At 57.7% G+C, this 23711-nt stretch overlaps 2 protein-coding genes across 2 annotated transcripts in view; both read right to left on the reverse strand.

The window, feature by feature from the left end:
• Window positions 1–268: 268 nt before the first annotated feature.
• Window positions 269–5477, reverse strand: LOC141726747 (myeloid-associated differentiation marker homolog). Its single transcript, XM_074531795.1, has 3 exons — window positions 4799–5477; window positions 4306–4694; window positions 269–2175 (listed from the first exon to the last, which is right to left on the reverse strand). Exon 3 carries the CDS (start codon window positions 2165–2167, stop codon window positions 1298–1300), a length of 870 nt encoding a protein of 289 aa, XP_074387896.1. The 5' UTR covers window positions 2168–2175; window positions 4306–4694; window positions 4799–5477; the 3' UTR covers window positions 269–1297.
• Window positions 5478–23711, reverse strand: part of LOC141726679 (uncharacterized) — a 21004-nt gene continuing 2770 nt past the window's right edge. Inside the window, exons 5-14 of the mRNA XM_074531648.1 lie at window positions 23213–23292; window positions 22107–22174; window positions 20373–20515; window positions 17746–17853; window positions 15897–15979; window positions 14505–14637; window positions 11925–12137; window positions 8761–8816; window positions 8575–8662; window positions 5478–5550 (exon numbers count right to left, since the gene is read on the reverse strand). Of these exons, the coding sequence (XP_074387749.1) occupies window positions 8806–8816; window positions 11925–12137; window positions 14505–14637; window positions 15897–15979; window positions 17746–17853; window positions 20373–20515; window positions 22107–22174; window positions 23213–23292 (839 nt within the window). The 3' untranslated portion in view covers window positions 5478–5550; window positions 8575–8662; window positions 8761–8805. The remainder of the gene's footprint in view (window positions 5551–8574; window positions 8663–8760; window positions 8817–11924; window positions 12138–14504; window positions 14638–15896; window positions 15980–17745; window positions 17854–20372; window positions 20516–22106; window positions 22175–23212; window positions 23293–23711) is intronic.

The raw sequence follows: 23711 nt of genomic DNA on the forward strand, positions 1-23711 counted from the left end.
TTCCCCATCCCTCCCCATTTCCCCCCTCACATTTCTCACCCTTTCCCCCCTCATTCCCCACCATTTTCCCCCTCACATTTCCCGCTCTTTTCCCCTCACATTCCCCACCATTTTCCCCCTCACATTTCCCCCCTTTTCCCTCCCTTTTGCCCCCTCACAGACACTCATTAAGAAGCTCATTAAGAAGCAGAAATGTCCCTTTAATGACAACACACCTGCACCCCCCAGGTAAGGCCTCAGCGGTGTCCCCCTCCCCAAGACCCCCTTGTGATCCCCCCATCCCTCCAGGAAGGATCCCTCAGGCACTCGATCTCACCCTGGTGGGACCCCAGACCCCCATTAGGGGCTGAATCCCACCCCAGGAGAGACTCCAGACTCCCATTAGGGGCTGGATCCCACCCCAGTGGGACCCCAAACCCCATTAGGGGCTCAATCCTGCCCCAGAGAGGATCCAGACCCCATTCAGGCACCCGATTCCACCCTGGTGGGACCCCAGACCCCCATCAAGGGCTGAATCCCAACCCCACAGAGGAACCAGGGTCCCCATTAGGGTTCCATTATCTCCCCAGAGGGGACCCTGACCCCGAAAAGGGCCCGATTCTGCCCCAAAAAGGATCCAGGAATCCCAATCAAGACCCTTGATCTCACCCCAGGAGAAGACCCCAGACCACCAGAGAGGCTGGATCCCACCCTGGGGTGACCCCCACACCCACATTAGGGGCCAGATCCCACCCTGGTGGGACCCCAGACCCACATTAGGGGCTCAATCCTGCCCCAGAGAGGGTCCAGACCCCATTCAGGCACTGATCCCACTCTGGGGTGACCCCCAGACCCACATTAGGGGCTCAACCCTGCCCTATAGAGGGTCCAGGATTCCCATTAGGAGCCTGATCCCACCCTGGGGTGACCCCAAACCCCATTAGGGGCTGGATCCCACTCTGGGGTGACCCCCAGACCCACATTAGGGGCTCAATCCTGCCCTATAGAGGGTCCAGGATTCCCATTAGGAGCCTGATCCCACCCCATGAGGGGACACCAGACCCCAGTTAGGGTCCCATACCCCCTCAGGGGGCCACCCAGACCCCCACTAGGATCCAAATACATTCCAGAAGGAGACCCCAGACCCCTCTTGGGATCCCAATCCTGCCCCATAGAGGATCCAAGACCCTTCTGGGAGCCTGATGCCACCCCAGGAATCAACCCAGACCCCCACAAAGGCCCTGATCCCAACCTGTGGGAGACCCCAGACCCCCCTTTAAGGTTCTTCCTCCCCCCCAGCTCACCCTGGAGTGCCCCCTCAGGCCCTCAACAGCACCAACCTCCCCGTCTGCCCCAAATCCACCCCGAACGCCACCAAATTGAGGCCGCTGAGCACGGCCACCAGCACGCTCCTGTCCCAGGCGCACGTGGCCGGGCAGCCGTAGGGTCTCCGTGATTGACCCCCCATGTCATCCGAGAAGCTGTAAAGCGACCACAGCACCGTGGTGGCCCCGTAGGCCACCACCCCCAGCCCCGCATAGACCCCCAAGCCCCAGCGCATCCCCTCGGGGTCCCTCATCCACCCGCACCACCCCCAGCCCAGCAGGCACCCCCCGACCAGCAGCACCCCCAGCACGAAGGACACGCAGAAAATGCCCAGACACCAACGCAAAGCCGCCGGCCCCGACGCCGCGCCCAGCTCGGCCGACAGCCCGAGGAGAAGGAGGGCGAGGAAGGCTTCGGCCACCTTGAGCAGCCCCGAGGGAGTGGCCAGGTAAGGGGCGGCCTCTCCAGGTCGCGCCCGGTCCCGGGCCACCTCGGCGGCGTAGGCCAGAGTGGTGACGGCCGAGGCGGCCGTGGCGGCGGCGCGGAGGGCGCGGGGGCGGCCGTAGCTGCCCTCGTGTCCCCGGAGGTGGCCCAGCGGCCACAAGATGGTGGCGGTGGCACAAGCCATGGCGGCCGCGCAGGCCAGGGCCAGCGGCAGGTCGCGGCGGGGCGGAGGGCGGCGGAAGGCGTCGTTGAGGAGGAGGAGGGTGGTGAAGACGAAGGATAAAGCCCAGGCGGACAAGCAGCCGTCGCCCTCGCCCGGGTTCCAGTAGCCGGGGGCAGCGGCCAGAGCCAGGGCCAGGAGGGCGCTGAGGGCCTGGACGCAGCGTAGGATGGACGGGGGGCGGCACGGAGCGGGCATGGCGGGGGCTGTGGAGAGATGGGGGGTACGGGGGGTCAGGGGGTCCTGGGGGATGTTGGGGACATTGGGGCGTCAGGGGGGCTTGGAGGATGTTGGGGTGCTGGGGGGTGTTGGGGGATATTGGGGTGTTGGGGGATATGGGGGTGTTGGGGGATATTGGGGCTGTGGAGAGCTGGGGGGCACTGGGGGGTCAGGGGGGCTCGGGGGTTGTTGGGGGCACTGGGGGTGTTGGGGGATATTGGGGTGTTGGGGTGCTGGGGGGTGTTGGGGGATATTGGGGTGTTGGGGTGATATGGGGGTGTTGGGGGATATGGAGGCTGTGGAGAGCTGGGGGGCCCTGGGGTCTCAGGGGGGCTCAGGGGTTGTTGGGGGCATGGGGTTGTTGGGGGATATTGGGGTGTTGGGGTGCTGGGGGGTGTTGGGGGATAGGGGGGTTGTGAAGAGATGGGGGGCACTGGGGGGTCAGGGGGGCTCGGGGGGTGTTGGGGTCCCGGGGGGTGTTGGGGGATAGGGGGGCTGTGGAGAGATGGGGGGCACTGGGGGGTCCGGGGGTCCAGGGGGTGTTGGGGTGCTGGGGGGTGTTGGGGGATATTGGGGTGTTGTGGGATAGGGGGGCTGTGGAGAGATGGGGGGCACTGGGGCATCAGGGGGTCCTGGGGGATGTTGGGGTCCCGGGGTGTGTTGGGGTCCCGGGGGTGTTGGGGTATTTGGGGATTGGGGGTGTTGGGGGCTGGGGGGGGGTACCAGGGATATGAGGGGTTAAGGGGGGGTTAGGGGTAAATTTTAATTTGGTTTTTTTTATTGTAATTTTTAAAATGGGGTTGGGGGTAAATTCTAATTTTGGTTTTTTTGTATTTTTTTAAGGGGTTGGGGGTAAATTTTATTATTTTTTTCTGTAATTTTTTTAATGGGGTTGTGGGTAAATTTTTTAATTTTTTTTTAAATTTATTTTTTAATGGGGTTGGGGGTGAGTTCTTAAATTTTTTTGTATTTTTTTTTTCCATATTGGTTTTTTTTTATGGGATCGGGGGAAAATTTGGAAATTTTTTTGTAACTTTTTTTTAATTGTAATTTTTTTTTTAATGGGGTTGAGGTAAATGATTAAGTTTTGGTTTTGGGGTTTTTTGGTAAGTTTTTTTAATGGGGTTGGGGGTAAGGTTTTATATTTTTTGTAATTTTTTTTTTTTGTTTGTATTGTTTTTAATGAGGTGGGGGTAAATTTTTTTGTAATTTTTTGTCTGTATTTTTTAAATGGTGTTGGGGGTAAATTTTTTTTTTTTTTTTTTTAATGAGGTTGAGGGTAAATTTTTACCCTCAGGTTTACACCTTGAGGGTGTTGAGGGGCTGGGGGGGGGTCTGCACCCAGCAAAGAGGAAATGAGGGAAACCCAAAGGATGTGGAGAGATGAGGGGCTCAGGGGGGGATTTGGGGGGGTTATTGGGGATATTGGGGAGCATCACTGGGATTTGGGGTGTGTGCAGGACTGGGGAATTTGGGAATAGCGAAATCCCAAAGGATGTGGAGAGATGAGGGGCTCAGGGGGGTATTGGGGTTACTGAGAGGATTTGGGGTGTGCAGGACTGGGGATACTGGGGTGGAATTAAGGCCTGAGGGATATTGGGGGTACAGGGCCCTGTGGGGAGGGGGCTGCAGAGGGTGGGGGGGATATCAGACCCCTGAGGAGCTTTGGGCGGGCTGGAAGGACTGAATAACTTGTGGTTTAGGCGCAATTCCCTGCACTGAGGGGGATCCCAGGAATGTTGGGGTTCACCCGGGGGTCTGGGGGGTCCCGGCCATGTTGGGGTTCGCCCCGGGGGTCTGGGGGGTGCCGGCCATGCAGGGGCAGGGGGCGGTCAGGGCTGTGCCCATATAAGGCCTTGGAGAATCTCCTTCCTTTCCCCCCCCCCCGCCTCATCCTGGGGTCGCCCCGCCCCACCCGGGCGCTGGCTGCATCCTGTGGGTGATGAGGGGGGGTCCCAAATGTCCGGGGGACACCCCTGAGGGACAGGGGAGACCCCCGAGGGGCACAGGAGACCCCCCGAGGGTTCGGGGGAGACCCCAAAGTTCCGGGGGAGGGGGCACCCCGGGATCCCCCACCCCCTTCCCCACACGACCCCAGGGTGGGTCCCGGCACTCACCCGAGTGGGTTCGGGTTGTTCCGGACGAGTTTTAGGGGGTTTGGTTCGGGTTCTTCCGGACGGGACGGTCCCGGTTCGGGTCCCCTCTGAGTGGGTTTGGGTTCCTTAGCGGGGGACGGTCCCGGTTCGGGTGTTTTGAGTCTCTCTGGAGCGGTTCGGTCCCTCCTGGTTCGGCTTCCCTCAGGCGGGTCCGGCTCCCCTCAGGCGGGTTCGGCTTCCCTCTGGCGGATTCGGGTCCCTTCGGATACGTTCGGGTCCCTCCGGACAACTTCGGGTCTTCTTTCGGGCCCCCCGGGCAGGTTCGGGTCCCTCTTCGAGTCTTAAGTTCGGGTGTTTCCGGAGCGGTTCGGCTCCTCCAAGTTCGGGTTCCTCAGGCGGGTTCGGGTCACCTCGGGTGGGTTCGGGTCAATTAGCGCGGGACACTCCCGGTTCGGGTGTTTCCGGAGCGGTTCGGCTCCTCCAAGTTCGGGTTCCTCAGGCGGGTTCGGGTCACCTCGGGTGGGTTCGGGTCAATTAGCGCGGGACACTCCCGGTTCGGGTGTTTCGGGACGGTTCGGCTCCTCCCGGTTCGGGTCAATTAGAGCGGGACGCTCCCGGTTCCGTTGTTTCGGGTGTTTCCGGAGCGGTTCGGCTCCTCCCGGTTTGGGTCAATTAGAGCGGGACACTCCCGGTTCGGGTGTTTCCGGAGCGGTTCGGCTCCTCCCGGTTCGGTTCCCTTCGGGCGGGTTCGGGTCCCTCCGCCGGGCCGGTCCCAGCCGTGTCACTCCGGGCGGTGCCCACCGGGGCGTGGCCAGAGGGGTGTGACGTCAGGGGGTCCCGGGCAATGACGTCAGGGCATCACCACGAACGGGGGGGGGGGGCTCTGAGGGGGTCCCTGGGGTATCCCCAAAGTGGGGGAGGGGCACCCACGTGCGACCCCCGCCCTCGCGTGGGTGACACGGGGGACACCGGGCGGTGCCCCCACCCCTCCCCCACTTCCCCCTCCCTCCCGGGCCCGTTTTGGGCCGTTTCGCGCTGTTTTGGGAAGTTTGGCCGTTGCCGGGGGCAACGCGACCGCGACAGCCGCAAATATTTACTGGGTTGCCATGGCAACGGGGTGGGGTGGGGGACCCTGACATCCGGTGGGGGGGACGGGGGGGGCGCTCAGGGACCCCCCAAATTCAGCGGTGAGTGGGGAGGGGGGGGGCGCTCAGGGACCCCCCAAATTCAGCGGTGAGTGGGGAGGGGTCCCTCGCGGCTCAGCACCTGGGGGAGGGGGGGAGGGAGTGAGGAGGGGGCTCAGGGGGGGCCGGGTGTCCGGGACCCCCACCCATAAATCCGGGACCCCCACCCATAGACCTGGGACCACCCACCCATAGGCTCGGGAGCTCCATCTGTGGATTTGGGATCCCCACCCATGACGCTGGGACCCCTCCCCATGGTTTAAGGAACCCCACCCATGGCAGAAGGACCCCCACCCATGGTCTTGGGACCCCCACCCACAGACCCAGGAGCTTCATCCGTAGGTTTGGGACCCCCACTCATATCTCAGGACCCCACCCATGGCACAAGGACCCCCACCCATAAATCTGAGACCCCCACCCATGCCCTAGGACCCCCACCCATGGACCCAGGACCCCCTCCCATAGATATGGGACCCCCACCCATATCCCAGGTCTTCTCCCATGGTCTTGGGACCCCCACCCATAAGTCTGAGACTCCCATCCATAGACCCAGGAGCCCCACCCATAGATTTGAGACCCCCACCCATATCCCAGAACCCCCACCCACGGTTTTGGGACCCCCACCCATAAATCTGGGACCTTCACCCATAACTCCAGACCCCCAGCCGTAGATCTGAGACCCCCACCCATGAGTCTGGGACCCCCACCCATGGCACAGGGACCCCCACCCATAGATCTGGGACCCCCACCCATAGATCTGGGACCACCCCATGGGTGCCAGGACCCCCACCCATGACCCAGGAGCTTCATCCATGGGCTTGGGACCCCCACCCATATTCCAGGACCCCCACCCATGGGTCTGGGACCCCCACCCATAACTCCAGACCCCCACCCATGAGTGCCAGGACCCCCACCCATAGATCTGGGACCCCCACCCATGGATCTGAGACCCCTCCCATGGCCCTGGGACCCTCACCCATAAACCTGAGACCCCCACCCATAAATCTGGGATCCCCACCAATGGCTCCGGGACCCCCACCCATGAGTCTGGGACCCCCACTCATAATTCCAGACCCGCATCCATAAATCTGGGACCCCCACCCATGGGTCTGGGACCCCCACCCATAATTCCAGACCCCCACCCATAAATCTGGGACCCCCACCCATGGGTCTGGGACCCCCACCTATAGAACTAGGACCCTCACCCATGGTCTTGGGACTCCCCCCACAATGGCAGCAGGACCCCCACCATAAATCTGGGACCCCCACCCATATCCCAGGACCCCCACCCATGAGTCTGGGACCCCCACCCATAGATCTGGGACCCCCACCCATAGACCCAGGAGCTTCATCAGTAGGTTTGGGACCCCCACCCATATCTCAGGACCCCACCCATGAGTCTGGGACCCCCACCCACATCCCAGAACCCCACCCATGGCACAGGGACCCCCACCCATAGATCTGAGACCCCCACCCATGGCACAGGGACCCCCACCCATGGACCCAGGACCACCCACCCATAGACTCAGGAGCTCCATCTGTGGATTTGGGGTCCCCACCCACGGCTCTGGGACCCCCACCCATAAATCTGAGACCCCCACCCATAAACCTGGGACCCCCCCACCCACGGTTTTGGGACCCCCACCCATATCCCAGGACCCCCCCCCATGGGTCTGGGACCCCCACCCATAAATCTGGGACCCCCACCCATGGGTCTGGGACCCCCACCCATATCCCAGGACCCCCACCATGGGTCTGGGACCCCCACCCATAGATCTGGGACCCTCGCCCATAGATCTGGGACCACCCCATGAGTCCAGGACCCCCACCCATGACCCAGGAGCTTCATCCATGGGTTTGGGACCCCCACCCATATCTCAAGACCCCCCCCTCATGGGTACCAGGACCCCCACTCATAAATCTGAGACCCCACCCATAGAACTGGGACCCCCACCCATGGTCCCAGGAGTTTCATCTGTGAGTTTGGGACCCCCACCCATATCCCAGGACCCTCACCCATGGCTCTGGGACCCCCACCCATAACTCCAGACCCCCACCCATGAGTGCCAGGACCCCCACCCATAGATCTGGGATCCCCACCCATGAGTCTGGGACCCCCCCCCAATGGCATCGGGACCCCCACCATAAATCTGGGACCCCCACCCATATCCCAGGACCCCCACCCATAGATCTGGGACCCCCACCCACAGACCCAGGAGCTTCATCCGTAGGTTTGGGACCCCCACCCATATCTCAGGACCCCACCCATGAGTCTGGGACCCCCACCCACATCCCAGGACCCCCACCATGGGTCTGGGACCCCCACCCATGATTCCAGACCCCCACCCATGGGTCTGGGACCCTCACCCATAAATCTGGGACCCCCACCCATGACTCCAGACCCCCACCCATGGGTCTGGGACCCCCACCCATAAATCTGGGACCACCCCATGAGTCTGGGACCCCCACCCATAACTTCAGACCCCCACCCATGGCACCGGGACCCTCGCCCATAGATCTGGGACCACCCCATGAGTCCAGGACCCCCACCCATGACCTAGGAGCTTCATCCATGGGCTTGGGACCCCCCACCCATAGATCTGAGACCCCCACCCATGGCACAGGGACCCCCACCCATAGATCTGGGAACCCCACCCATGAGTCTGGGACCCCCACCCATGACCCAGGAGCTTCATCCGTGGGTTTGGGACCCCCACCCACATCCCAGAACCCCACCCATGCCCTAGGACCCCCACCCATAAATCTGGGACCCCCACCCATGACTCCAGACCCCCACCCATGGGTCTGGGACCCCCACCCATAAATCTGGGACCACCCCATGAGTCCAGGACCCCCGCCCATGACCCAGGAGCTTCATCCGTGGGTTTGGGACCCCCACCCATAATTCCAGACCCCCACCCATGGGTCTGGGACCCTCACCCATAAATCTGGGACCCCCACCCATGACTCCAGACCCCCACCCATGGGTCTGGGACCCCCACCCATAAATCTGGGACCACCCCATGAGTCCAGGACCCCCACCCATGACCCAGGAGCTTCATCCATGGGTTTGGGACCCCCACCCATATCTCAGGACCCCCCCCACCTCTCTCAGGACCCTCTCCCGCAGCTCTCGGGGGCTCAGGGGTCTCTCCTCCTCCTCCTCCTCTTCCTCCCCCACCTCGGGCTCCTCCCTGTGGGAATTTGGGAATTTATTTGGGGGGCACCCCTGGGTGCTGTGACAGGAGGGGACCCCCCCCCCCTCATTGCTGGGGGGTCCCGGGGGTCTCACCTGGGGCTGGGGGGGCGCGGAGGGGGGGGGCGGCTCCAAACGGGCTCATTCAGGACCTGGGGGGGGACCCTAAAATCTGAATTTTCCACCAATTAACCCCTGAATTTCCCCCAATAAATTCCAAATTTTTCCTAATTAAACCCCAAATTTTCCCTCAATAAATCCCTAAATTTCCCCCAATAAATCCCAATTTTTTCCCCAATTAAATCCCAAATTTTTCCCCAATAAATCCCAGATTTTTTCCCAATCAAACCCCAAATTATCCCTCAGTAAACCCCTAAATTTCCCTCAATAAATCCCTAAATTTCCCCCAATAAATCCCAATTTTTTCCACAATTAAATCCCAAATTTTTCCCCAATAAATCCCAGATTTTTTCCCAATCAAACCCCAAATTTTCCCTCAATAAATCCCTAAATTTCCCTCAATAAATCCCTAAATTTCCCCCAATAAATCCCAAATTTTTCCCCAATTAAAACCCAAATTTTTCCCCAATAAATCCCAGATTTTTTCCCAATCAAACCCCAAATTATCCCTCAGTAAACCCCTAAATTTTCTGCAATAAGCCCGAAATTCTCCCACAATAAACCAAATTTTCCCCCCAAATTTCTGCCAATTAACCCCCAAATCCTCCCCCAAAAAAACCCCAAATTTCCCCCATTAAACCCAAAATTTTCCCAATTAACCCCTGGATTTCCCCCAATAAATCCCAAATTTTTCCCCAATTAAGCCCCAAATATTTCCCCAATTAACCCCTAAATTTCCCCCAATAAATCTCAATTTTCCCCCAATTAACCCCCAAATTTTGCCCCAAATTTCCCCCTATAAACCCCCAAATTCTCCCCCATGAACCCCCAAAGTTTTCCACAATGGACTCCCAAATTTTTCCCAATAAAACCCCAAATTTCCCCCAATTAACCCCTACATTTCCCCCAAGAAATCCCAAATATTTCCCCAATTAAACCCCAAATCCTCCCACATGAACCCCCAAATCCTCCACCACGAACCCCCAGATTTTCCCAATTTCTCCCCCAATAAATCCCAAAGTTTCCCCCGTTAAATCCCCAAATTCTCCGACATTAACCCCAAAATTTCCCCCAATAAACCCCAAAATTTTCTGCAAGAAACCCTCAACCTTCCCCTATGAACCTCCAAATTGCTTCATGAACCCCCAAATTTTACCCCAATAAATCCCCAAATTTTTCCCCAATGAACCCCCAAATTCTCCCCATTAAACCCCCAACCTTCCCCTATGAACCCCCAAATTTTACCCCAATAAACCTAAAATTTTCCCCAATAAATCCCCAAATTTTCCCCCAAATTTCTCCCAACAAACCCCAATTTTTTCCTAATAAACCCTCAAATTCTCCCCCTTCCAAACCCAAAATTGCCCCCCAAAATCACCCCAAAATCACCCCAAAACCCCCAAATCCTCCCAAAATTTCCCCCAATAAGCCCCAAATTTTTCCCCAATGAACCCCCAAATTCTCCCCAATAAACCCCCAACCTTCCCCTATGAACCCCCAAATTTTACCCCAATAAACCTAAAATTTTCCCCAATAAACCCCCAAATTTTTCCCCCAAATTTCTCCCAATAAACCCCAATTTTTCCCTAATAAACCCCCAAATTCTCCACCTGCCAAACCCTAAATTGCCCCCCCAAAATCACCCCAAAACCCCCAAATCCTCCCAAAATTTCCCCCAATAAACCCCAAATTTTTCCCCAATGAACCCCCAAATTCTCCACCTGCCAAATGCAAAATTGCCCCCCCAAAATCACCCCAAAACCCCCAAATCCTCCCAAAATTTCCCCCAATAAACCCCAATTTTTTCCCCAATGAACCCCCAAATTCTCCCCATTAAACCCCCAACCTTCCCCTATGAACCCCCACATTTTTCCCCAATAAACCTAAAATTTTCCCCAATAAATCTCCAAATTTTCCCCCCAAATTTTCCCCCCAAATTTCTCCCAATAAACCCCAATTTTTCCCTAATAAACCCTCAAATTCTCCCCAATGAACCCCCAAATTCTCCCCCTGCCAAACCCAAAATTGCCCCCCAAAATCACCCCAAAACCCCCAAATCCTCCCAAAATTTCCGCCAATAAACCCCAATTTTTTCCCCAATGAACCCCCAAATTCTCCCCATTAAACCCCCAACCTTCCCCTATGAACCCCCACATTTTACCCCAATAAATCCTAAAATTTTCCCCAATAAATCCCCAAATTTTCCCCAATAAACCCCCAAACTTTCCCCCCAAATTTCTCCCAATTAACCCCCATTTTTCCCTAATAAACCCTCAAATTCTCCCCCTGCCAAACCCAAATTTGCCCCCATAAACCCCCAAATTCTTCCAAAATTTCCCCCAATAAACCCCAAATTTTTCCCCAATGAACCCCCAAATTCTCCCCAATAAACCCCCAACCTTCCCCTATGAACCCCCAAATTTTACCCCAATGAACCCCAAATTTTCCCCAATAAACCCCCAAATTTTACCCCAATAAATCCCCAAATTTTCCCCAATGAACCCCCAAATTTTACCCCAATAAATCCCCAAATTTTCCCCAATGAACCCCCAAATTTTTCCCCCAAATTTCTCCCAATAAACCCCAATTTTTCCCTAATACACCCTCAAATTCTCCCCAATGAACCCCCAAATTCTCCCCCTGCCAAACCCAAAATTGCCCCCCAAAATCACCCCAAAACCCCCAAATCCTCCCAAAATTTCCCCCAATAAATCCCCAAATTTTCCCCCAAATTTCTCCCAACAAACCCCAATTTTTCCCCAATGAACCCCCAAATTCTCCCCCTGCCAAACCCAAAATTGCCCCCCAAAACCCCCCCATAAACCCCCAAATCCTCCCAAAATTTCCCCCAATAAACCCCAAATTTTCCCTAATAAACCCTCAAATTCTCCCCCTGCCACACCCAAAATTGCCCCCCCAAATCACCCCAAAATCACCCCAAACCCCCCCAAAACCCCCCAAAATCACCCCAAAACCCTCCAAAATCACCCCAAAATTACCCCCAAACCCCCCCAAAATCACCCCAAAACCCCCCAAATCACCCAAAACCCCCCCAAAATCACCCCAAACCCCCCCCAAAATTCCCCCAAAATCCCCAAAATCCCCAAAATCCCCCCAAAATCCCCCCCCAGTTCCCTCACCGGGTTTTGGGGTGCCCCCCCCCCGCAGCAGCAGCCGGGTCACCCCAATTTCCAGGCGCCGCAGCTGCTCCCAAAGGGGGTCCCCCCAATTTTGGGAGGGGTCTCCCCAATCTTGGGAGGGGTCCCCCCAATTTTGGGAGGGGTCCCCCCAATTTTGGGAGGGGTCGGGGTCCCCCTGTGCCTCCTCCAGCTGGGCCAGCAGCTCCGCCAGACCTGGGGGGGGGGGACCCCCAAAATCAGAGGGGACCCCAAAAAAGAAAACCTGGGGGTCCTCACTGAACCCTCCCCCCCAGACCTAAATTATATCCCCCCCTAAAAAATCCCAAAACCACCCCAAAAAACCTCCATAATGCCCCCAAAAAACTCCTCAGGACACCCCAAAAAAATCCCATAATCCCCCCAAAAACCCCTCAGGACCCCTGAAACCCCCCCCCAAATACCACAATAACCCCCCGCCCCAAAAAAACCCTCAGGGCCCCCCAAAAACTCCTCAGGACCCCCAAAAAAATCCCATAATCCCCCCAAAAACCCCTCAGGACCCCTCCAAAAAAACTCCCCAACCCCAAATCAGAGGGGACCCCAAAAAAAATCAGAGGGGACCCCAAAAAAAACCTGGGGGTCCTCACTGAACCCTCCCCCCCAGACCTAAATTATATCCCCCCCAAAAAAATCCCAAAACCACCCAAAAACCTCGATAATGCCCCCAAAAAACTCCTCAGGACACCCCAAAAAAAACCCATAATCCCCCCAAAAACCCCTCAGGACCCCTGAAACCCCCCCCCAAATACCACAATAACCCCCCGCCCCAAAAAAACCCTCAGGGCCCCCCAAAAAACCCATCAGGACCCCCAAAAAACCCATCAGGACCCCCCTGAAAACCCCAATAATGCCCCCCAAAAACCCCTCAGGACCCCCCAAAAAAAACTCCCCAACCCCAAATCAGAGGGGACCCCAAAAAAAATCAGAGGGGACCCCAAAAAAAACCTGGGGGTCCTCACTGAACCCTCCCCCCCAGACCTAAATTATATCCCCCCCCAAAAAATCCCAAAACCACCCAAAAAACCTCGATAATGCCCCCAAAAAACTCCTCAGGACCCCCCAAAAAAAATCCCATAATCCCCCCAAAAACCCATCAGGACCCCTAAACCCCCCCCCCAAATACCACAATAACCCCCCGCCCCAAAAAAACTCTCAGGGCCCCCCAAAAAAATCCATCAGGACCCCCCAAAAAATCCCATAATCCCCCCAAAAACCCATCAGGACCCCTAAACCCCACCCCCCCAAATACCACAATAACCCCCCGCCCCAAAAAAACTCTCAGGGCCCCCCAAAAACTCCTCAGGACCCCCCAAAAAACCCATCAGGACACCCCAAAAAATCCCATAATCCCCCCAAAAACCCATCAGGACCCCCCCAAAAAAACTCCCCAACCCTTCCCCAAATGCCCCAATAACCCCCCAAAAAAACCCTCAGGACACCCCAAAACCCCTCCAGATCCTAAATTGCCCCTCCAGGACCCCAAATTGCCCCTCCAGGACCCCCAAATTGCCCCCCAGACCCCAAAACTGCCCCCTCCAGGAGCTGAATTACCCCCCCAAAAAAACCCTCAGGACCCGAATTACCCTCCCAGACCCCAAAATTGCCCCCCATAAACCCCCCCAAGACCCCAAATTGCCCCTCAGGACCCCAAATTCCATCCCCAGACCCCAAATTGACCCTTCAGACCCCAAATAAACCCCCCATAACCCCCCCAAATTCCACCCCCAGACCCCAAATTACCCCCCCAAACCCCAGATTTTCCCCCAGGACCCCAAATTGCCCCTCCAGACCCCAAAATCCTCCCCCAGACCCCAAATAAACCCCAATAACCCCCCCAAATTGCCCCCTCCAGACCCCAAAATTGCCCCACCAGCCCCCAAATTACCCCCAGACCCCAAATTCCTCCCCCAAACCCAAAACTGCTCCCCCAGACCCCAAATTTCCCCCTCTCAGACCCCAAATTCCACCCCCCAGACCCCAAATTTCCCCCCTAGACCCCAAATAAACCCCCCATAACTCCCCCAGAATTGCCTCCCCCCAGGACCCCAAATTACCCCATCCCAGACCCCAAATTCCAGCCCCAGACCCCAAATTTGCCCCCCCAGACCCCAAATTCCTCCCCCAAACCCAAAACTGCTCCTCCAAACCCCAAAATTACCCCCCAAACCCCAAATAAACCCCCCACAAAAACCCCTCAGGACCCCAAATTCCACCCCCAAACCCCAAATTTGCCCCCCCAAACCCCAAATTCCTCCCCCAAACCCCAAACTGCCCCTCCAGACCCCAAAATTCCCCCTCTCAGACCCCAAACTACCCCCACAAACCCCAAATAAACCCCCCACAAAAACCCCTCAGGCCCCCAAATTTGCCCCCCCAAACCCCAAATTTGCCCCCCCCGACCCCAAATTTCCTCCCCCAGACCCCAAATTTGCCCCCCCAGACCCCAAATTTGCCCCCCCAAACCCCAAATTCCACCCCCAGACCCCAAATTTGCCCCCCCAGACCCCAAATTTGCCCCCCCAAACCCCAATTTCCCGGTACCTGCCCTCAGGTGCTGCAGCTCCTCCCGGCCCCTCCTCTCCCGCTCCCGCAGCTCCCGGGTCTCCATTTCGGGGTCCCCCGGGGGTCCCCCCGGCTCCTCGGGGGTCTCGGCCGCTGCCACCGCGGCCCCGAGCTGGGGAGGGGGTTTGGGGGGATTTGGGGGATTTTGGGGGGATTTGGGGGAATTTTGGGAGGTTTTGAGGGGGGTTTGGGGGATTTGGGGGGGTTTTGGGTGGATTTTGGGGGGGATTTTGTGGGAATTGGGAGGGGGTTTTGGGGGGATTTGGGGGGTTTTGAGGGAATTGGGAGGGGGATTTGGGGGGTTTTGAGGGGGATTTTGGGGGCTTTTGAGGGGGGGTTGGGGGGATTTCAGGGGGATTTGGGGGGATCTTGGGGGCATTTAGGGGGGTTTTGGGGGGGATTCGGAGGGGATTTTGGGGGATTTGGGGGGAGATTTGGGGGGGATTTAGGGGGCATTTTGTGGGAATTGGGAGGGGGGTTTGGGGGCATTTGGGGGGGATTGGGGGGGGGATTTGGGGGGATTTTGGGGGGATTTGGGGGAAATTGGGAGGGGGTTTTGGGGGGATTTGGGGGGGTTTTAGGGGGGATTGGGGGGGATTTTGGGGGGATTGGGAGGGGGTTTTGGGGGGATTTAGGGGTTTTGAGGGGATTTTGGGGGAATTTGGGGGATTTTGGGGGAATTTTGGGAGGTTTTGAGGGGATTTGGGGGGTTTTGGGGGTTTTGGGGGATTTTGGAGGGGATTTGGGGGGATTTTTGGGGGAGATTTGGGGGGGATTTTGGGGGATTTTGGGGGGATTTTGGGGGAATTGGGGGGGATTTTGGGGGGATTTGGGGGGATTAGGGGGATTTTGGGGGGGATTTTGGGGGGATTTTGGGAGGTTTTGAGGGGATTTGGGGGGGATTTGGGGGGATTTTGGGGGAATTTTGGGGGGTTTTGAGGGGGGTTTGGGGGGATTTTGGGGGATTTGAGGGGGGTTTGGGGGGATTTGGGGGGATTTTGGGGGAGATTTGGGGGGATTTGGGGGGATTTTGGGGGAGATTTGGGGAGATTTGGGGGGGATTTTGGGGGGGATTTGGGGGATTTTGGGGGAATTAAGAGGGATTTTGGGGGGTTTTGGGGAAGATTTGGGGGGGATTGGGGGAATTTTGGGGGTATTTTGGGGGGATTTGGGGGGGATTTGGGGGGATTTGGGGGGATTTTGGGGGATTTTGGGGGGATTTTGGGGGGATTTTGGGGGAGATTTGGGGGGATTTGGGGGGATTTTGGGGGATTTTGGGGGGATTTGGGGGGATTTTGGGGGAGATTTGGGGGATTTTGGGGGGTTTTGGGGGGGTTTTGGGGTGATTTTGGGGTGATTTTGGGGTCCCACCTGCCCCAGGTGCCGCTGCAGCTCCTGCAGCTCCCGGTGCTGCTCCGTCAGCAGCAGGAACTGAGAGAAGCTCTGGGCGTCCCCTGCACCCCAAAAACCAACGGGGGAACCCCAAAAATCAACAGGGGAACCCCAAAAATCACCATGGGAACCCCAAAAATCAACGGGGGAACCCCAAAATCAACGGGGGAACCCCAAAAATCCACATGGGAACCTTCCCTGAACCCCCAAAACCAACGGGGGAACCCCAAAATCAACGGGGGAACCTTCCCTGAGCCCCAAAAATCAACATGGGAACACCAAAATCCACACTGGAACCCCAAAAATCCACAATGGGAACCCCCAAACCCAACGGGGGAACCCCGAAGTTAACGTGGGAACCCCAAAAATCCAACAGGGGAACCCCAAATTGAACATAGAAATATTCACTGAACCCCAAAAATCACCATGGGAACCCCAAAAATCCACCAGGGGAACCTTCCCTGAACCCCCAAACCAACGGGGAACCCCAAAAACCAACGGAGGAATCCCAAAATCAACATGGGATCCCCAAAAATGAACATGGGAACCCTGAAAATCCACCATGGGAACCAAAAAAAAATCAACGTGGGAACCCCAAAAATCAACGGGGGAATCCCAAAATCCACAATGGAAACCCCAAATTCAATATGGGAACCCCAAAAAATCAACATAAGAGCCTTCCCTGAAGCCCAAAAATCAACATGGGAACCCCAAAATAAACACGGGAACCCTAAAAACCAATGTGGGAACCCCAAAATCTACATGGGATCCTTCCCTGAACCCCAAAAATCAACGGGGGAACCCCAAAAACCAACGGAGGAACCCCAAATTCAATATGGAAAAAATCAAAAATCAACGTGGGAATCCCCAGAATCCGTAATGGGAACCCCAAAAAATCAACATAAGAGCCTTCCCTGCACCCCAAAAATCAGCATGGGGACCCCAAAACCCACAATGGGAACCCCCAAAATCTACATGGGAACCTTCCCTGAACCCCAAAAAATCAACGGAAGAACCCCAAAATCCACCATGGGAACCCCAAAAACCACAATGGGAACCCCCAAAATCAACATGGGAACCTTCCCTGAACCCCAAAAACCAACAGAGGAACCCCAAAATCCACCATGGGAACCCCAAAATCCACAATGGAAACCCCAGAATCAACATGGGAACCCCCCCTGAACCCCAAAAATCAACGGGGGAACCCCAAAATCCACCATGGGAACCCCAAATTGAACATAGAAATATTCGCTGAACCCCAAAAATCACCATGGGAACCCCAAAAATCAACGGAGGAATCCCAAAATCCACAATGGGAACCCCAAAAACCAAGGGGGGAACCCCAAAACCAACGGGGGAACCCCAAAAATCCACCAGGGGAACCCCAAATTGAACATGGGAATATTCGCTGAACCCCAAAAATCACCGGGGGAACCCCAAAAACTAACGGGGAACCCCAAAATCAACATGGGAACCCCAAAATCCACAATGGGAACCCCAAAAACCACAATGGGGCAACCCCCAAAATCTACATGGGAACCTTCCCTAAACCCCAAAAACCAATGGGGGAACCCCAAAATCCACCATGGGAACCCCAGAATCAACATGGGAACCTTCCCTGAACCCCAAAAATCAACGGAGGAACCCCAAAGTCGACATGGGAACCCCCAAAGTCAATGGAGGAACCCCAAAAATCAACCTGGGAACACCAAAATTGACCATGGGAACCCCAAAAATCAACGTGGGAACCCCAAGATCAACATAGGAACCTCCCCCAGACCCTTTTGTACCCCAAAACCCCCCAAAATCCCCCCAAATTCTCTCTCACCGTCCATCCAGGTCTCTTCCTCCTCCTCCTCATTTTTGGGGGGCTCCAGCCCCTCCCCCATCCCCTCGGGGGGTTCAGGGGGGGCTCGGGGCTTCAGGGGGGGCCGAGCTGGGGAGGGGGAGCATCCATGGGACCCCCAAAATCCTCCCCAAAATAACCCAGGGACCCCCGAAATATCCCAGGGACCCCCAAAATAACCCAGGGACCCCTGAAATCCTCCCCAAAATAACCCTGGGACCCCCAAAATCCTCCCCAAAATATCCCAGGGACACCCAAAATATCCCAGGGACCCCTAAAATAACCCCGGGACCCCCAAAATATCCCCGGGACCACCAAAATCCTCCCCAAAATACCCCAGGGACCCCCAAAATCCTCCCCAGGACATCCAGGGACCCCCAAAATCCTCCCCAAAATATCCCCGGGACCCCCAAAATCCTCCCCAAAATAACCCAGGGACCCCCAAAATATCCCAGGGACCCCCAAAATCCTCCCCAAAATAACCCAGGGACCCCCAAAATATCCCAGGGACCCCCAAAATCCTCCCCAAAATATCCCAGGGACCCCCGAAATCCTCCCCAAAATAACCCTGGGACCCCCAAAATATCCCTGGGACCCCCAAAATAACCCAGGGACCCCCAAAATCCTCCCCAAAATATCCCTGGGACCCCCAAAATCCTCCCCAAAATATCCCAGTGCTCCCAGTTCCCAATCCCAGTTTGCTCCCAGTGCTCCCAGTCCGTCCCAGTTCCCCCAGTATCGGCTCTGTCCCTCTCTCTCCCCTTGGTTCCCCTCAGTGCCTCCCAGCACTCCCAGTTCCCATTCCCAGTTCCCATTCCCAGTTCCCCCAGTTCCCAATGCCCAATCCCAGTGCCCCCAGTTCCCAATCCCAGTGCTCCCAGTCCATCCCAGTGCTCCCAGTTCCCAATCCCAGTGCTCCCAGTCCCAATCCCAGTCCATCCCAGTCCCTCCCAGTTCCCATTCCCAGTCCCCCCAGTTCCCAATGCCCAATCCCAGTGCTCCCAGTCCATCCCAGTTTGCTCCCAGTCCCAATCCCAGTTCCCATTCCCAGTGCTCCCAGTCCCTCCCAGTCCATCCCAGTCCCCCCAGTGCTCCCAGTCCCCAATCCCAGTCCATCCCAGTCCCTCCCAGTTCCCATTCCCAATGCCCCCAGTTCCCAATGCCCAATCCCAGTCCCTCCCAGTCCATCCCAGTTCCCATTCCCAGTGCTCCCAGTCCCAATCCCAGTCCCCAATCCCAGTCCCTCCCAGTCCCCAATCCCAGTCCCTCCCAGTCCCTCCCAGTTCCCCGTTACCGGCTCTGTCCCTCGCTCTCCCCTTGGCTCCCAGGAAGCTCCGCAGGCGCCCCCAATTCCCAATCCCAGTGCTCCCAGTCCATCCCAGTGCCCCCAGTCCCAATCCCAGTTCCCATTCCCAGTGCTCCCAGTCCCCCCCCAGTCCATCCCAGTTCCCCCAGTACCGGCTCTGTCCCTCGCTCTCCCTTTGGTTCCCAGGAAGCTCCGCAGGCGCCTCCAGTTCCCATTCCCAGTGCTCCCAGTGCTCCCAGTTCCCATTCCCAGTCCATCCCAGTCCCCCCCAGTTCCCCCAGTCCCTCCCAGTTCCCAATCCCAGTCCCCCCCAGTCCCCCCCAGTCCCTCCCAGTTCCCCGTTACCGGCTCTGTCCCTCGCTCTCCCCTTGGCTCCCAGGAAGCTCCACAGGCGCCGCCAATTCCCATTCCCAGTCCCTCCCAGTCCCTCCCAGTTCCCATTCCCAGTGCTCCCAGTTCCCAATCCCAGTGCTCCCAGTCCATCCCAGTCCCCCCCAGTTCCCCCGTTACCGGCTCTGTCCCTCGCTCTCCCTTTGGCTCCCAGGAAGCTCCGCAGGCGCCTCAGTTCATCCCAGTGCTCCCAGTCCCTCCCAGTTCCCATTCCCAGTCCCCATTCCCAGTGCTCCCAGTTCCCAATCCCAGTGCTCCCAGTCCATCCCAGTCCCTCCCAGTTCCCTCCCAGTCCCTCCCAGTCCCCATTCCCAGTCCCTCCCAGTCCATTCCAGTCCCCCCAGTCCATCCCAGTTCCCCGTTACCGGCTCTGTCCCTCGCTCTCCCTTTGGCTCCCAGGAAGCTCCGCAGGCGCCTCAGTTCATCCCAGTGCTCCCAGTGCCCCCAGTTCCCAATCCCAGTGCTCCCAGTGCTTCCAGTCCCCCCCAGTCCCTCCCAGTTCCCCCAGTCCCTCCCAGTCCATCCCAGTCCCCCCCAGTCCATCCCAGTTCCCCGTTACCCGCTCTGTCCCTCGCTCTCCCCTTGGCTCCCAGGAAGCTCCGCAGGCGCCCCCAATTCCCATTCCCAGTGCTCCCAGTTCCCATTCCCAGTTCCCCCAGTCCCTCCCAGTTCCAATCCCAGTTCCCATTCCCAGTCCATCCCAGTCCCTCCCAGTTCCCCCAGTCCCTCCCAGTTCCCATTCCCAGTCCATCCCAGTCCCTCCCAGTCCATCCCAGTCCCTCCCAGTTCCCCCAGTCCCTCCCAGTTCCCATTCCCAGTCCATCCCAGTCCCTCCCAGTCCATCCCAGTCCCTCCCAGTCCCCCCAGTCCCTCCCAGTTCCCATTCCCAGTTCCCATCCCAGTTCCCCGTTACCGGCTCTGTCCCTCGCTCTCCCTTTGGCTCCCAGGAAGCTCCGCAGGCGCCGCTGCCGCTCCCGGAGCCGCCCCCGCTCCCGCTCGGCCTCGTCCGGAGCCCCCCGGGACCCCCCCAGAGACCCCCGGGACCCCCGCGGGACCCTGGGGGGACATTGGGGGGACACTGGGGTCAGGGGGGGAGCCGGGATTTTGGGGTGCTCTGGGAATTTGGGGGTGTTTGGGGGGGATTTAGGGGGTCCCAGGGGGGATTTTGGATTTTGGGGGGGCATTTTGGGGGGTCCCAGGGGGTTTTTGGAGTTCTGGGGGGGTTTTGGGAAGTCCCAGGGGGGTTTGGGTGGGTGCCAGGTGGGGTTTTGGGGTGTCAGGGTGGGTTTTTGGGGTGTCATTGGGTTTTGGGGTGTCAGGGGACTTTTGGGGTTTCCAGGGGGGTTTGGGGGTGTTCGGGGGGGGGTTTGGGGGGTCCCAGGGCGCTTTTTGGGTTTTAGGGGGGCATTTTTGGGGGTCCCATGGCGTTGTTTTGGGGGAGTTTTGGAGTTCTGGGGGGGTTTTGGGCGGTTCCAGGGGAATTTTTGGGGGATTTTTGGGGGGTGCTGGGCGGGTTTTGGGGGTCCCGGAGGGGGGGGGTTTAAGGTTCCAGGAAGAGTTTTGGGGTGTCATTGGGTTTTGGGGGTGTCAGGTTTTGGGGTGTCCAGGGGGGTTTTGGGGTTTAGGGGAGTTTTTAGGGGGTCCCAGAGGGATTGGGGGGGGTTCCAGGGGGGTTCCTGGTTAGGTTTTGGGGGGTTTTTGGGGTCCCAGGGGGGATTTGGGGGTGTTGAGATTTGGGGTGTCTGAGTTTTTGGGGGGTTTTTGGGGTTCTGGGGGGGTTTTTGGGGATTCCGGGGAGATTTTGGGGGTGTCGAGATTTAGGGTTTAGGGGTATCAGGAGATTCTGGGGGGGTTCCAGGGGATTTTTGGGGGTTTTGGGGTGGTGTTTTTGGGGTTCCAGGGGTGGTTTTGGGGTTCCAGGGGTGGTTTTGGGGGTTCCAGGGGATTTTGGGGGGTTTTGGGGTGGTGTTTTTGGGGTTCCAGGGGAGGTTTTGGGGTTCCAGGGGAGGTTTTGGGGTTTCAGGGATTTTGGGGGTCTCAGGGGGTTGTGGGGGTGTCGGTTTTTGGGGTTCCAGGAGGGGTTTTTGGGGTGTCATTGGCTTTTGGGGGTGTCAAGTTTTGGGGGTATTTCAGAGGATTTTGGGGGTCCCAGGGGATTTTTGGGGGGTTTTTGGGGTGGTGTTTTTGGGGTTCCAGGGAGATTTTGGGGGTTCCAGGGGATTTTTGGGCGGTTTTGGGGTGGTGTTTTTGGGGTTCCAGGGGTGTTTTTGGGGTTCCAGGGCGGTTTTGGGGTGGTGTTTTTGGGGTTCCAGGGGGATTTTGGGGGTCCCAGGGGATTTTTGGGGGGTTTTGGGGTGGTGTTTTTGGGGTTCCAGGGGATTTTGGGGGTCCCAGGGGATTTTTGGGGGGTTTTGGGGTGGTGTTTTTGGGGTTCCAGGGGGATTTTGGGGGTCCCAGGGGATTTTTGGGTGGTTTTGGGGTGGTGTTTTTGGGGTTCCAGGGGGATTTTGGGGGTCCCAGGGGATTTTTGGGGGGTTTTGGGGTGGTGTTTTTGGGGTTCCAGGGGGATTTTGGGGGTTCCAGGGGGATTTTGGGGGGTTTTTGGGGTGGTGTTTTTGGGGTTCCAGGGGGGTTTTGGGGTCCCCACCCGTCACTCTTGGCGGTCGCCGCTCGCTCCAGCTCGGCCTCGATCTGCCGCTGGGTCTCCTCCAGCTCCTGCAGCCAATCAGAGCCCTCCAGGATCATTCCCCAGCCAATCAGGGCCCTCCGTGACCCCAAGATCCATTCTCCAGCCAATCAGAGCCTTCTCTCCCTTTGGGATCCTTCCTCAGCCAATCAGAGCTCTCTGTGAGCCCAGGATCTATTACCCAGCCAATCACAGCTTTTCTCTTCCTCTGGGATACTTCCCCAACCAATCAGAGCCTTCTGTCACCCTGGGTTCCTTCCCCAGCCAATCAGAGCCCTATGGGATCCATTCCCCAGCCAATCAGAACGTTCTCTTCCTCTGGGATCCTTCCCCTGCCAATCAGAGCCCTCCACCACCTCAGGATCCACTCCCCAGCCAATCAGAGCCCTCTACCACCCCAGGATCCACTCCCCAGCCAATCAGAGTCCTCCATTACCCCAGGATCCGCCCCCTGCCCTGGAATGGGGGGTCAGGGAGGTTTTGGGGGGTCAGGAGGGATTTGGGGGTTCCAAAGAGTTTTTGGGGGGTTCAGGGAGATTTTTGGGGGGGGTCATGAGGGGTTTTGGGGGTTCAGGGACAGTTTTGGGGGGTCAGGGAGATTTTGGGGGGCTCAAGAAGGTTGTGGGGGGGTTTTTGGGGGGTTTCAGGGGGGTTTTTGGGGGGTCAGGGCAGTTTTCGGGGTTTTTTGGGGGGGCTCAGTGAAGTCTTGTGGGTTTTTTGGGGGGGTTTCAGGGAATTTTGGGGGGTTCAGTGCAGGTGTTGGGGGGTCTCAGGGATGTTTTTGGGGGCTCAGTGAAGTTTTTTGGGTTTTTTGGGGGGATTTCAGGAAATTTTGGGGGGTTCAGTGCAGTTTTTGGGGGGGTTCAGGGCAGTTTTTGGGGAGGACAGCAAAGTTTTGGGGGTTTTTTTGGGGGGCTTCAGGGAATTTTGGGGGGTTCAGGGCAGTTTTTGGGGGCCCAGGGCAGTTTTTGGGGGTTCAGTGCAGTTTTTGGGGGTTCAGTGCAGTTTTTTGGGGGTTCAGGGAAGTTTTTGGGGGTCTCAGGGGGGTTTTTGGGGAGGGGTCTCACCTGGAGCCGCCGCCTCAGGAGGCGCCGCAGCCGCCGCCGCTCCGCCCGCAGCCCCTCGAGCTCCCGCGCAGGCGGGGCAGGACCCCCAGAGAGACCCCCAAAACTGCCCCTGCCTGGGACCCCCACCCAAAATGGGTCAGAGACCCCCAGAGCGGCCCCTGCCTGGGACCCCCACCCAAAATGGGTCAGAGACCCCCAGAGAGACCCCCAGAGCGGCCCCTGCCTGGGACCCCCACCCAAAATGGGTGTGAGACCCCCAGAACGGCCCCTGCCTGGGACCCCCACCCAAAATGAGTGTGAGACCCCCAGAACGGCCCCTGCCTGGGACCCCCACCCAAAATGGGTCAGAGACCCCCAGAGAGACCCCCAGGGAGACCCCCAAAATGGCCCCTGCCTGTGAGACCCCCACCCAAAATGGGTCAGAGACCCCCAGGGAGACCCCCAGAGAGATCCCTGCCTGGGACCCCCACCCAAAATGGGTCAGGGACCCCCAGGGAGA

This window comes from Zonotrichia albicollis, chromosome 38, assembly GCF_047830755.1.
Source record: "Zonotrichia albicollis isolate bZonAlb1 chromosome 38, bZonAlb1.hap1, whole genome shotgun sequence".
NCBI classification, from domain to species: Eukaryota; Metazoa; Chordata; class Aves; order Passeriformes; family Passerellidae; genus Zonotrichia; species Zonotrichia albicollis.